At 41.9% G+C, this 15462-nt stretch overlaps 1 protein-coding gene across 16 annotated transcripts in view; it reads right to left on the minus strand.

The window, feature by feature from the left end:
• Positions 1 to 15462, minus strand: part of MCF2L (MCF.2 cell line derived transforming sequence like) — a 178959-nt gene that overhangs the window by 54616 nt on the left and 108881 nt on the right. For 15 of the 16 annotated variants that reach the window (XM_053306934.1, XM_053306943.1, XM_053306939.1 and 12 more), the window contains 2 exons: positions 10564 to 10654; positions 1130 to 1249 (listed from right to left, as the gene is read on the minus strand). In XM_053306934.1, coding sequence (XP_053162909.1) covers positions 1130 to 1249; positions 10564 to 10654 — 211 coding nt within the window. The remainder of the gene's footprint in view (positions 1 to 1129; positions 1250 to 10563; positions 10655 to 15462) is intronic. The other variant, XM_053306931.1, reaches the window with a different exon arrangement.

A 15462-nucleotide genomic window follows, 5' to 3' on the forward strand; every position in this document is an offset into this window, starting at 1 on the left:
CCAATAGGACATAAAGAAGCTTTAATGCCAATTGCCCAAAACAGATTACTGTGACAAGCCAAACTGTATTTTCATACTATCCTTGAGTCCAAATGTTGAAAGCATACTTGTTTTTCCAGATAAAGTTCCTTTAGTTTTCATGGCTATAGTTATCCATGAGTATAGCGGTCCTGCCTTGAGTAGCTAACCACTCATTTTGTATCTGACTGTGTATCAAATCAAAAACAATATTAGCAAACATGACAACCAATGAAGATATATTTAGAGCATCTTAAAGGTAAATGATGAGAGAAAATAATACCAATGAAAGGAGAGGTCCGTCTGCATTTGCCACCGGCTCGTCTGGTGGCTATTCAGGGACAGGCCTTCTCTGTTGCTGCCCCGAGACTTTGGAATGCACTCCCTAGTGAAATAAGAGCCTCCCCATCTCTGACAATTTTTAAAAAGTCTTTAAGGACACATCTGTTCACCCAGGCTTTTAATTAATGTTGTTTTAATGGTTTTAATGCTGTTTTAGAGCATTGTTTTAAATTTTTAAAAAATTGTTGTGTTTTAAATTTCTTATTTTGTTTTTAACTAATGTTTCAATGTAGTTTTTATCTGTTGTAAACCACCCAGAGACATAAGTTTTGGGCAATATAAAAATATGTCAATAAATAAATAAATAAATAAATACACGAGACAGTCTATGTAATGGGTGGATATACAGCAATGTGGAGAGCTGTGTATAGCATCCACTCAAAGATTATATTTTAATCACAGAATCTTAACTACTTAATAATCGAAAGCTTAGTTGTGACACAGCCATTTTTGGAAGTGTGGTATATAAATCGAATAAATAAATAAAACAGACAAATAAATAAAAATATATAAAGCATAGCTGTCTCACCACCTTGTGGACAAAAACAAAATGATTTATGTGGCTGAATGCTCACTGTGATAATTAATTACTTGACAAACAGTCACCCTTATTCACCCATGTCTATACTAATGTTGTGCAGGATGAAACATACATCTATAGTTTAAAGCTATCTCGTTCAAAAGTAGTAACACTATATAAAAATACAGGACAAAGCAAATTAAAAATATATCATTTACATTTACAAAAATGAGTTACTTAAGCACTAACCGGTACCTTCATCTTATAATCATCTCTATGGAATCTGAATGCTATGTCGAAGAGAGTTCTGTGGAAGAATCCAGTTGGGCGTAAAACCAGTACTAGCTGCAAATTTCCTGGGAATGATGCCTGTAAAAGCCAGTAAAACAGGTCTGTCACATAAAAATTATGTTAGTTTAGAAATAATAATTACTAATATTTGTAATTTAGTTTATATCAGTACCATGATTTTCACTGCCCTCATGCTTATAAATGCATAAGGGCAAACCATGGTTTGCTGCGTGCCTCTTTCATTTCTATGGTGAAGCAGAGATTTTGGAAGGAGAGATACAGACATCACACATATCACAGACATAGTTAACACAAACCATAGTTTGAAGGCCCACTTCAAACTATGGCTGAATTCAGATGTAACACAAAATCATAGTTAAACGGGGCAGAGATTGGAACTCAATTACGTCCAAATTCATGGAACTGTGATTTCAAGCTGAAAGCAACCTGCAGTTTGGCTCACCAAATTCCAGTTTGAACCTTCAGTTTGCACAAAGGATTGCAGCTGAGACCTCTGATTTGCCCACCAAAGCGTTACATCTGAACCCGGACGCCACCATAACCACATTCCATTTTTGAAACCACAATCGGAGACAGCGGCACAGACTTACCTGGGATCGCACCCACTCCATGCCTTTGGTGCTCCTTGCTGGCTGCCTCTCCCAGTGACAGCCCCACCCTCCTGTCAACCATCTAGCAATACAATAGCCCAGTATCAGGGCTGCCACCATTTCCCATACCAAGCTTGTCAGCCCATCGAGCAAAAAAAATCACACAGAGACATTCCCCCTTCCTAGGGGGAATGGGGACGGGATGACAGGGAAGACATTAAAGTGTTTTGCTCCCCAAGAATAAAGCAACAACGATGTATGTCCACAAGCAGAAACACTCCAGGTGGCAATATAAGCAGGGCACCCCATCACAGCACTGGGATGGGAACATGGAGTGTTTTTTTTTACCCATGACTGGGTTTAAAAGGGAGCCCCAACCAAGGATTCTTAAGCAGTCAATTTCTATTTTTCTCACAATAAGGCTGGAGAAGGGGGTCCCAGTCCCTTCCCCTTTGGGGACGTTAGCGCTCCCTAGGCTTACTCATGAGCAGGGCCAGGCAGCATGATCAGCATTGCTCCAATGAAAGGAGTGATTCCACATATGCGATGAGTATCGATGCTGACCAGAGGTGGACCGCGCTTGCTCAATAGTGCGCCAGGCCATGGGGACGTCCCCTCACAACTTATGAGAAGAACCATCCATGGGGACAGGGGTATCTACCACAATTTCTAATAATGTGTGATGACAAAACAACCCCTTCTCAAAACAGCTCTCTCACGAGAGTGCCAGGCCACTGGGGCTCTATATCGAGCCAGGTTGCTCTATGGAGAAAAGTCATGGGGATGGGTGCCCTGGCAACTTCTCTACCTGTCTTGGCAACTGCCGCCAAAGCGTGCCATCAGCCCATGTGGAAATGTTCACTCTTGCTTGTGCCCCCAAACGGCGACCCCTCCTGTGGTCGCTGGAAATTAGGGCTCTCCTCTCCTGCCATTCCCCATGCCAGCAGATTTGCATACAGTGCAATGCCAGACCAAAAATAGGAATTTTGAATGGGAGTAAAGATCTGCCCCCACACCTAGTGTTCCCCCAGTCAACACACATAGCCAGGCTCTGACACATGGAACTTCAAAATATTTTTGGGGTGTGTGCACGGTTTCCCGGGGAAGAGGGGTTGCAGTTCAAAAAGTTCTACCTTTTACCAGAGCGATTGGCGGCCCCCACACAAGCGGGAGCCCTTTGTTAGGCTAGCTCTACTTGTGAGTATGCAGTCAGATGGAAAACCTAGGATTTACAACCACCTGGTCCTCCCCAGTAGACTGGCTCTCTCGTGAGAGGGACAGCCCACTGGCAGGATTATTTTTGTGCAGAGCTCTTAGAAGGGCAGTGATGCCAAAGGATTTAAATGCCCTTTCCATCTCGGGTGGACCACTCCAGAAAATGCACGATCGCAATTGGTATGCCCCCTTCAAGATTGTGGCCAATTGCGCGGCTGTGCTGACGCATTGCTCACAGTCGGGCCTTGGAGCTTGCTGGGATCGGCCTCGGCAAACTGAGCAGCAGGGAGGAACTCCCCTCTCCTGTAACCGGAGGTTACTGGACCGTCGATGGACAGACAACTGTGATGCGATTTACAGTTTAAGATTGAAATCATGGCTTCATCAACCTCTGGTTTCATGTAAAGTGTGAATGCATCAATTGGCTACCAATTCTGATGTTCCAGCAGAACACAATTTTCGATCCATCAATCAAACACCAAGCCAAAACAGCTAAATTTCCAAACTATGACTCAATTCTGAATTGAGTCAGTATTTTATCATGGTGTTGACGACATGTAATGATGCTATGGTTATGTTTCCTAAAGGTATATTACATAATTAGTACGTAATCTTGCATAAGAATAAATATAGTAATAGAAATGATGTACTCTATGACTAACGGATCTTCTTCAAGTTCCCCACTGATTATTAAGATCTTTTGGAGAAGTCTACCTGTGGTTGCCTGCAGCTCGGCTTTTTAACTGGTTTTATTGTATTATTTTTTGTAAACCACCATGGGACATTTGTGTGTGGCAGTACAGAAATGTAATAAATAAATAATGAATATTGGAAATTAATTTAATATAACCTTTTAGTGGCTTGGCTGATCCTGTAAGATTGCTTGTTTCTTCTGGTTTCAGTTAATATTTTTATGTAAGCTATCACAGAGAGAATATTTTAATCACATGAAGAGAGAATATTTTAATCAAAAATGTTAGGTGGCTCATATGGCAGCCTCAGTTTAGTTGTCATAGAATTAAAGAGACCTTGAAAAATTCTACAAGAACAGCAGATACACCATAGCAATAGCAACAGCAATAGCACTTACGTTTATATACCTCTCTATAGCTGGAAGCTCTCTAAGCGGTTTACAATGATTTAGCATATTGCCCCCCAACATTCTGGGTACTCATTTTACCAACCTCGGAAGGATAGAAGGCTGAGTCAATCTTGAGCCCCTGGTCAGGATTGAACTTGTAACCTTCTGGTTACAGGGCGGCAGTTTTACCACTGCACCACCAGGGGCTCTGGACCATGAGTCCAGAACTTTATCAAATTTGCAACAAGGTCAATTTAAGTTTGTTCTTTGCTCAGAAATTCATGCTCTCACTCCCCTGCCTGCATGAGAGTAGGAAGAATTCCATTTCCAATTGAAGCTAGAAACAAGCCAAAATTGGTCTTGATGTCCAAACCCACCAATCTTGGTCTATTCTATTCACCTTTTCTGCATGCAGGAAGTCCATGGCATCTTGAGGTAGGGCTGGGAAAGACTCTTACCAGAAACCCTGGAGAGCCCACTGCTGGCCAGAGTAGACCATACTGAGCTGGATCAATTGTATAAAGCAGCCACCCGTGCTCCTATGCAGTATTCTACTCTTACTGAACTTAGGCTATCAATATCAAAAATGTTCTCAAAGCTAGGAATACTGTGGTTGCTACCCTGGCTTTTGGCTGCAGCACTGGCTACTAAACACTGAGTGACAGAAAACTGAGGTCCATCATAGACCTCAGAAGGGAAGAGCAGGCCCACAGAAGCTACCTACTACAGATATCTCCACAAGGAGATTGCAAAAAATAAACTCATGGAAGAAAGAAAGTAGGCGTGCGAGCCAGATTAGAACTAAGAATAATAATCTTAAAACCAAGTATGCTTAGGAATGGTAGCCAAGGACATTTTTGACAACTTTGCATCCAGCCATACTAAAAGTCAACAGCCTACTTGTTCCACAGCCTAATATGGGCAGTGCCGATCCACCCATACTACTGTGGGCTTCTAACCAGGCAACAGCAATCAAGAGTGCAGATACTTAAAAGTAGCACACTCACACTCCAAAAGTGCTATTTAGATTGGAAGCACACGGCTTGATTTCAGTCACGTGTTTCCAACGTAAGTAGCATTTCCAGAGTGCGGGAGTGCTACTTTAACTAGTTTCTCAAAAGTACAAGACTGCCAGCACTTTGATCAGAGCCTTCAGACACATGGGTGGATCAGCACTGACCATGTTCAGCTGTGGAACCTGTGGGTCAGTGTATTCAAGCCAACAGTTCTTATGTAACACTGATTATAAAGCTAGGGCTATGAAACAGTCTCCGAGGCTACTGGCAAAAGAATGTTCATTGGTATGCTATGGAATGTATTGTATCATACTAAGGTGCTGAGTGAATAATCAAGTAATGGATTTACAAATGAATACAGGTAACACTGTCATTTGGGGAGGCCACCTTTAGTTATCTTCATGGTTAGATCTGTTATGGTTCATAAAACCACCTTTCCCCAAGGATTTACTGTACTACATCCAATCTGCTACCCACTAAACTTAAAGCTTAAAGCCAGTCAGCTAAAAAGTAGTCTCAAAAGATCAACAGCTATCTTCAGAAATGACACACAACTGAAGTCTACCAAAAAGCTCTAGGGAAGAAAAGGGGGTCAAGATTATGCCAACTACCTCACACCACAATAAATACTTCAAAAAGAGCAGGGTGTGTGGGGCAGTGGAACACCACAGACTACAGAGTACCCCTCCCTCCGAGACAAGGAGAAATTAGGGGAGGTCCAGCACCATTTCTCCACTCTGTAGGCAGCAGCTTCTCCAAAGAGAGCACATGCTCACTATAGGGGACCCTATGTGAGAAAAAAAGCCAGAGGTAGGCTCTCCCCAGATACTCAAGAGGAGACAGGTTGTCAGTGATAGAATTGCAGGGAGGCAGCCCCTACCTTGTGTTATGACCCCCTAAGCTACGGTTTTAGAAGGCTACAAGAGGTGCTTGATTTGCATAAAGTAAGAATCTGGGAGTGGGGCTTGTGGATTTCAAGAAGGGGGTCTGCCATTCTGAGCACTGGGTAGACACCAAAAGCTATGGACACCGGACATTCCCTCCACATGCACTGTTGGCCAAACAGTAATCCCTGCACTATCTTTCCTTCCAGATTATCTAGGAAATAGTGAGTCATTCAAAGGCAACAAGATCCCTTCAGAAATAAATACTGTCCAACTGACATCATTACTCCCCCCCCCCCGCCCCAACTGGTAAGCAGGCCAGGTGAGCACAGACTTATTAGAAAATAGATGGCGGGCGGGGGGAATCTGTATTTGGTCTGGATATGAGAAAAAGGATACACGGTGGAAATGAAAACCCCGAAAGCCCACCCCCACAATAGCCAGTCACAGAAACCACTCAGCCCCATTCCAAGCCATCAGCCACACCTATTGTCATGGACTCCTCTCCACATAGATGGTGGGCAGCCATCTAGACAATGTTTACAGAAACAAATAGGGCATTCCATTCAAGTTGATGCAAGAAGCTGAAGAGGACTAAAACTACAGTGCTAGCAGTTGTGAAGAGTAGAGAACCAGATGGTTCTCTGTGATGTAATAAACTTATACCATCTACTACAGTATTCAATAAAAGCTCTAAGTGATGTCTGTTGTCGTTATTATTATTATTTTTACATTTATATCCCGCTCTTCCTCCAAGGAGCCCAGAGCGGTGTACTACATACTTGAGTTTCTCTTTCACAACAATCATGTGAAGTAGAGAGAAGTGACTGGCCCAGAGTCACCCAGCTAGTTTCATGGCTGAATGGGGATTTGAACTCGGGTCTCCCCGGTCCTAGTCCAGCACTCTAACCACTACACCATGCTGGCTCTCACTACACCATGCTGGCTCTCTGTCTGTTTCTATGATATAAACTTTGTCTGTTTCTATGGTGGTTTTGAATCTTCAGTAGAAACTTCAACAGAGTACACAATGGTTGAGTTCACGATGGAGAACACTTCCAGTGGAAAGATGTGTCTCAGCAAAGAAAGGATACGGCACCACTCTCAAACTGGGCAGACCACAACAACTACATGTCCAGCTACTTGATCCCACCCACTAATCTGCAGGGCATATGCATAGTGTACATTTATTTATTTATTTGATTGATTGATTGATTTCTATACTGCCCTTCCAAAAATGGCTCAGGGCGGTTTACACGGAGAAATAATAAATAATTAAGATGGATCCCTGTCCCCAAAGGGCTCACATTCTTAAAAAAACACCACAAGATAGACACCAGCAACAGTCACTGGAGGTACTGTGCTGGGGGGTGGATAGGGCCAGTTACTCTCCCCCTGCTAAATAAAGAGAATCACCACATTAAAAGGTGCCTCTTTGCCAAGTTAGCAGGGGTCTAACAATGCCATGCTGCTGCATATTCAGCAGCTAGAGTCATCACAATGACAAGAGAAGGGAAAGGATAGGCCAAGGCCTCCTTTAAAAAAGAAGAAAAAAGAAAGAGCCCCATGTAATAGCAGTTAGAATATGGCACGGGGGAAGGGGGAAACAGTGGTAGAGTAGGGACTAAATGTGAATTCAGAAATAGTAAAGTTGAAGAGAGAAATGTTTAGAATGTATACAGTGAGTTTATGTATTTGGTGCAGAAAGTTTTGGACTTTCATGCATGTTTATTATGTGTTACAGGCCTGGTTCAAGCAGCTCTGATGCCTGAGGCAGCATGGCAAGGCACTCCACCTTCCGCTCCTGCACTGCACACAAACTTCTTCATCCAACCTTACCCCCTTTCCCCACCTTAAGAGTACAGACCACGCTGCTCACCAGTCTCCCAAATCCCATTCCCATTGATCTGCTTTCCTCCCCACTGCTGATTTTCTTCCCCACATCTCCCCTTATGTGGCACCTGCTATTGCTATTTCCTCCACAGCCACTCGCCCCACTCTCCCTTTTCGAAAGGTAGGACATGGAGCGGAAAACCCCACACCACCTCCTACTCGATATCCTGCTCCCTGCCTTGCAGGGGGAATGGGACAAGTGGCTGCTGGAGGAGGAGGAGGAACAAGAGCGGGGTCTTGGCAGCAGGGGCACTATTGCTGCCACTGTCACTAGCAGGTTGCCTTAGGGGGCAAATTAGTCACCTTTGCTAATAAAGCTCTGCCCCCATTAGCAGGTAGGCTGTTAAGGTAAACCTAGGAATTTAAATTGGGTTTTTGGCCTGCCTTACCAAAGGATTCAAGGCAGGTGCTCATTTTGGAGGCAGTAAATGCATGTTCGTGTCCCCAACCCAGAAAATATGGGTCTGTCCTTAGGCACAGCCACAAAAGGCTTCAACCCCCCCCCCCAGTAACATGCCTCAGTGAAGAGCGTGCCAGTGCAGCTGAAAGATGTGTGTTATAATTTTTATGTATGCTATACATATCCAGGCATTTTGACCTGCCCTCAAATGCCCTGCACTTTACAGTCTTTTTCATCTTCACTGCTCTTCTCTGAAACATGTCCAACTTCTGTTATGCTCACTAATGGATGGAGTTCCCCAGCTGAGACCCAAGTGGCAAGTGAGGCAGCACTTAAATTCTTACAGCTTGGTCTGGATGCAATGTTTACATCAGTATAGCCCTAAGTGGACTTTGACTTTAAAAAATAGCATTAGACTTATGACTCATTATTATTCTAGATATTAGACTTATGAGTCATAGGTGCTGAATTCTTGGAGCCATTGGCTGAACTCAGACATCACATTCCTAAACCTTTTAAACCAGGGCTGCACAACTTTGGCCCTCCAGCTATTGTTGGACTACAACTCCCATCATCCCTGACTATTGGCCACTGTGGCTGGAGATGATGGAATTATAGTCCAGCAATAGCTGGAGCTGTGTAGCCCTGCTCTAAACCATGGTTTGGAGATCAGAAACATTCTACTGGTTCATATGTCCCTTCTCATCTTGTAGCCCAATTCCTCCTCCCTTTCCTAGTTTGCAGTAATGATAGTTTGTCTGATCTCTAGATCAGCATCACAGAAAACTATGGTTGTATACCAGGATAGAAAGGAGGGCACATGTGTCCCAATGCCCTAAGGAGGACCCAAGTGTGACATCTGAACCAGGTCAATAAGTTGCATCACTTACAAGCTCAAATACTGTTTTGACTTTCAATTCCAATATCCTCTAGAACAAAACACACAGATCATTTCCTCACATTCCCCTCTGAATAAAAATAGATGATAATTTTAGAGTAAATATTAACTTCCCCAAATCACAGGAAAAAAATGGATCTAGAGAATAAAGATTCCCAAAATCTTTAATTCTACTCCTTGAATCAGTTCCAAACATTCCTAATACTATTTCTTTAACTGGCCCTATCCCCCCCCCAGCACAGTATCTCCAGTGACTGTTGCTGGTGTCTATCTTGCGTTTCCTTTTAGATTATGAGCCCTTTGGGGACAGGGATCCTTCTTCCTTCCTTCCTTTCTTTAAACCGCTTTGGAAACATTTGTTAAAAAGTGGTATATAAATATTTGTTCTTTTTGTTTAAGGAGGTAACCAAAAAGTTAAACACCTTCCAAATTAAATAGCCAGCACCTCCAAAATTCTATTAAAGAAATGTGTGTTTAACAAAAAGTTACTTGTTTCTAAAACATGGAAAGCCTTTGGGGTGGGGGAGAACAATCTAGGCTCTGCCCTGCCCAAATGATAAGTGATTTTATAGCTTTGATTCTTACTAGCTTTTTCCTTTGAGGAACAATTTTCAAAACATTGTTTTGAAGGCTAAGACAGACAAGCTAGTTGCAGTTTTGTATTTATCCAAATTGGGGGGAAATTAGGGACAAAGAAATACCCTCAAGGCTTGATACTGACAGGGAAAATAAAGAATAGAGCAGGGGGGAAACAAGTAGTATTATTGCTAGAGGAAGATTTTCTTTAAAAAATGCATTATCTAAATAAGGCTTCTGATTTGCAATAAAATAAAAGAACTCTTTATCAATTTATATAATGTATATAATATAGTTTATAATAGTTTATAGTTTATGTAATTCAATATAGCTAGAAAATAATCTGGCCTTCTTGAAAACACTAAGTTCTTCTTGTAAAATACCAACTGTGTTTTAACTGAAACTAATTTTCCTTTACTGAAATGCATTGTTAAAAAGCAAATTATCCTGTGGGCATGAACCCCTGCCCCATTAAAAATTATGATACCATTTTAAGTCCAGCTTTAACTAAAGCCAACAATGAAGAAATTAACTTGATCACTGAATAACAATGCATTAAGTTATATAAGCTTCAGAATGTGTGGTGTATGTTACATTATTGAAGATTATTTTTGCTTCTGCAATTATGCTATACATAACATTCCTAGCTATGCACATACCTATATGCACTGTTACTTTAAAATCAGAAGCAGACAATTATATAAGGTTTCTTGTAAAACTGGTAATACTCAAGCACTTTGGAAAATAATATCACTTTCTAATGCAATTTATGCAGCCTTGCCAAGAGATTCAGAAGACTTAATTGCATAAGAGCTCACCGCAATTCGCACTAGAGAAGCTTGTACTGAGGTCCATTTGTCTTGCCTTCGGTCTATGACAAGTATAAATCCAATTCCAGCATCTTGTGAACTAAGTTTGAGGGGGAGGAAGCAGAAAGGAAGAAGCAATTATGGAAATGATGCAAGTGGTTCAGAAACTCTCAAGTAATATTCTAAGGTGAGAAATGACTTTCTATCAGTCACTTGGTTAAGTATACCGATTAAATGCGATATACTCCCATTAGGAGAATGAAACACTCCCAATGGATTACATGCTATTCAAAATATCAATTCTCTATAAGAAGCAAGTTTTTAAACACAAAACGTTCCAGTTCATTTTTTCAGGATCCCTCTTGCTGCTTTCTTCTGTCAAATGATAATCCATCCTTTAAACAAGGGTTAATGTCCATTCCACAATTAAAAAAACATTCTTCCCCTTCTTTCTCATTTAATCTTTTCTTGCTGAAACACCCAACAATATACATTTGTTCTCCGTCTCTTGAGATACAAGCACTTAAGAGTTGTGATTCCATGCATCACTTCAATCCTAGGAATCTGAGATTTATCTAGTCTTCTGTATTTTCAAGAATTGCTCTTAGAGGAATTATATAAACCAAGTCATATGCCACAAAGGTGAGACCAGAGGTTCTGAAATGTGAGTATTTGACAGCACACAAGCTGGAATCATTGGGGGTGAAACAGGGATCTTTGTTTTGTTCTGTTCAGCTGCATGTGGTACAGTCTCAGAGTACACATAAAGAGATCTGCTTCTGTTTTATAATTTCACATACAAACCAATTGTGTAATGCCAGCAGCTGACTGCTAGCCAATTGCAACGTAATGGAAGTGACAGGCAAGCACAAGTCAGAATGACTTGAATGCCTAATTGACTTGTGTGTATTAGAACAGAAAATATCAGCTCTATTGAAATACTGTCACCAAAATAATTGTTTATTAATACCGAGAATAAACACATATTGCCACACAACCACAAAAATGTACCTTCCATTACTTAGCTATATTATATATAGACATTTTTTAAAGCTGCAAACAGAACACTACCCAAGTATTTTCTGGATCCCAGAAGAATGCACTTAATAAAAAAGAATAGCATAAATTTGCTGCTGATTAACAAACATGAATATAATACATATAGATATATAATTTACTTATCATATGGTGATAAATGAGCATTATGTTGTATTATCTCTGGTTTTTGAAAACAGGATTAAATATGTGTATCACTTGCAGGCAAGTATTTTAGGATTTTCCGGGGTGGGGTTGGGAGGTCCAGTTTTGAATCAATTTTGATTCACTCTGTCATTATGGAAATTATGGTTTGATCCTGGTTTGCAGGCAAGTTAAAACCACAGCTTGCATGAAACAGCAGACCATGGCTGATTTCAAACCAGGAAGGGAGACAAATGAGGGAAGGAGGGAGTGCATGAGTCCTTCAAAGCTCATTAGATTAATGCCTGAATTAGAACATCTTTAATTGTTTTGAGGTATAGTATAATCATCCTAATCACAAGGTAGAAACTGACTATCCAAAATTCTAAACCTATATTCCATGGCTTAACTTTCATATGACAATTACTGGATCATGGGACTAAACTTAGGGTGTGTGCACAAAATCGGTCGGCCCAGTTTAGTTTGAGTCAGAACCAGACTTGAACAGACCTGGGCATGTTTGGTTTCGTGAACCCCCGAACACCCCTCCCTCTGGCTCAAATTCAAGCTGGGGTTTGAATTCAAGGTGGGGTGGGGTTGAACATTATTAATTTTTTTTAAAAAGGACTCACCGCCTCCAGGGGGCGCTGCCATGGTGGGGTCTCCGGAGGTTACCCTTACCCCCACTGGCCTCTTCCCGGCCTCAAAACTGCCCAGTTTGGGTGGTTTTGGACCTGCGTGTACTGTATGGACCTGTTTGGACCTGTATGTTTTTGGGCCTCTATGTACTGCTGGTGGCCATTTTGGAGACTGCCACAGATGCACAATGGTCATCTGTGTGACTCACGCAGATGGCCATTATGGAGGCTGCTACGCATGTGCAACTGTGCATGTGTGGTGGCCTCCAAAACATCCACCACCAGTAGACAGGGCAGGGTAAAGTGAAATAAGCGGTTTGATGAGAGAGCTGCATTTTTCAGTCTTCAGAAGAGTGACTGTCTGACATCCAGCGTAGCCTAATATGAATGGCGCTGACTCTTCTGCACTGCTGGAGGCTTGCAGCAAAGCACCAGAGGTCTTGTGCTGCATGAGTACAAATACTTCGTAGCACACCCACACTCCAGAAGTGCTAGTTAGATCAGAAACACATTGGTCAACAATGGTCAAGCAATTTGTCGGTCAAGTAATTTGTTTCTGATCTCTCTAGCGCTCCTGAAGTGCAGGCACACTATTTAAAGTATTTGCACTCTTGCTGTGCAAGGTTTCCGGCATTTAATTGTGAGCCTGCAGCAGGGCGGATGGATTGGCACCACTTGCCTTAGATGTACTGGATGTCCGCCACTGTGATTTATGGAAGAGTGACGTAAGGTCCAGAATGTGTATTAACATGGAATGGGTCCTCGGGTCTTTTAATCTGATGCAAAACTAATGTATAGAATTAACTGCAACATTGTGGTGAGGACCACCTTAACACATTGTGTCATTTAAAAACATATAATGCTAGTAGTAGGGATGTGCACAAACCGGCATTTGGGCAGTCCGGCGGCGGGGGTGTGTGTTACCTTTTTAATGAGCAGGGATGCTGACCATTACCCTGCTGTGTTTCCCCGGTCGGTGCTGTCACCAAAAATGCTGGCACGGGGCTGCTGCGTACCTCCTTGCAGCCCTGGTCAGCACTGTACTGGAAGTGGCCAGTGTGTGTGCCGGAAGTGGCACCAGCTCTCTCATCAAACAGCTTATTTCACTTTATCCTGCCCCTCATTTAAATCTTCTGTAGTACAGACTCACTGCATACACCATTGTTAGTGCCCTCCTCTACAATGGATTGATCCAGAGCTGTAGTTATGGAACATCTAGCCCTTAAACCTGCAATGTTTCTTATATCCAACATACAATTTAGCAATGCAGGGTGTGTTCTGATATAGAGCTTTCAGCTACAAAAAACTCCCAGAGCTGTGCTGCAGACTGCTAAGGAACCGGGATGTTAATATTAAGTCTTCCAATTGTGCACACTTTTTAACACCCCCACCCCACCCCCGCCACACTCCATTTAAGTGATACGAATATAAATTGCAATTACTAAATTTTAAAAGAATGCATTGTGCATGCATTGTTTGGGTGAAACGCATCCAAAGCTTTGATTTGGATTACCATGAAGCTATGTGATCAAGTATACCACGGAATACAATTTGCAGCCAAGTTGAGGTTTGCTCCTCTTTGTACTTCAATTATTAAATGAAAAATATCTACATCAAAAGAAACAATGCCATTTCCTACCCCTACTGTAATTTCAGATGGTACAATAGACTTTGGGAACCTCTGAACTTCTCTTGCTATAAATGTAGGATATTGATTTCCTAGTCTACCCTTAAAGGTTTATTCTTACACTTTTCAGAGAAAAAGTGCAAAATCTAGGAGTAAAATAAACTTTTCAAAAGTTTATTTTACTCCTAAATGCAGAAAACACACACATGATTTTCTTACTATATTCAATATCACATGCAAGGTATCTCATATTTTCTGCTGTAGAAAAGTCATTTTAATATTTTATCAAAGTGGCATTCTTTTTGTTCATCCTTAAATAAAGCAATTTACACAATTTATCGCTGCATAAAATTCAGCAGTAAACCTTCAAGTAAAACACCTGACTAACAAAACTTAATATACAAATCTAAGCAAAACTTGTCATTAACAATTTTGCAGTGTACTTTGCCCCAGAGTTATGTATGTATGTATGAGTGTGTGCATATGCTTAGATTAAATCCTAGAACAATTGTAACTGGTAGTTGGTAACTACACTTGCTCACACACATGTACGTGAGCCACAAGAATATCTGTGCTCTTCAACTGACTCGGGGGAATGTAGCTCAAAACCAAATGTGCAAGTGAGCAACAAAACAGACCACAGGCTGGACATAGGCAAATACCACGCTGGGCTACCCCAGAGGCGCGGCAGACTCAAAGACAAGGCTTTTGAAACAAAGAAATACAATTTATTGGTGAAGCAGAAGCACAGTGTAAATGGTGGTATATTGCAAGCATGATACTTTTGCAACAGTGCAGGGAACGAAGGGAACTCCCGGGGACTAGGTAAGAAAAGAGAGGCGGTGAAGGTTCCAATAGCCAAGCGGCTGGCAGGCATTGGAATGTGGACAGAGAAAGGCTGAGAGATGAGCAGAGCTTAGGAAATCCACTCGTCCACTTATCCCTGACAAGTAAAAAATAACACCTGATGATACATGCTTAAGCAGGGGCTCTTGCTGGCTGCACAGCATGGGAGGAGAGCTGCTCTTGTAGTAGCAAGCATGACTTGTCCCCTTAGCTAACCAGGGTCTGCCCTGGTTGCATATGGAGACTACCTGTGTGAGCAATGTAAAATATTCCCCTCAGGGGATGGAGCCGCTCTGGGAAGAGTATCTAGCTTCTGTTAGGAGCAGGCTGGCCTGGCTGTCTCCCAACTAGTAGTCAGCAAAGACTACTCTTACGGGTTCACTATCTGAGATCATGTGCGATTTGGAGGGGAGGGGAAGGAGGAAGAGAAGACGCCAGTTCTCAGTTACTTAGGGGAAAGGGTGGGAGTTCATAAAGCATGGAAATTTAGACAGTAACTTTTTCGAAGGGTGTGTGGAAATAATTATCCGTCATCTAAAAGATCATTGTATTCTCCAAGGTATGGGTGGTGATCAATTCTACATAAATAAGATGTCAAATATTTCTTCTGGAACAAAT

This window comes from Hemicordylus capensis, chromosome 3, assembly GCF_027244095.1.
Source record: "Hemicordylus capensis ecotype Gifberg chromosome 3, rHemCap1.1.pri, whole genome shotgun sequence".
Taxonomy (NCBI): domain Eukaryota; kingdom Metazoa; phylum Chordata; class Lepidosauria; order Squamata; family Cordylidae; genus Hemicordylus; species Hemicordylus capensis.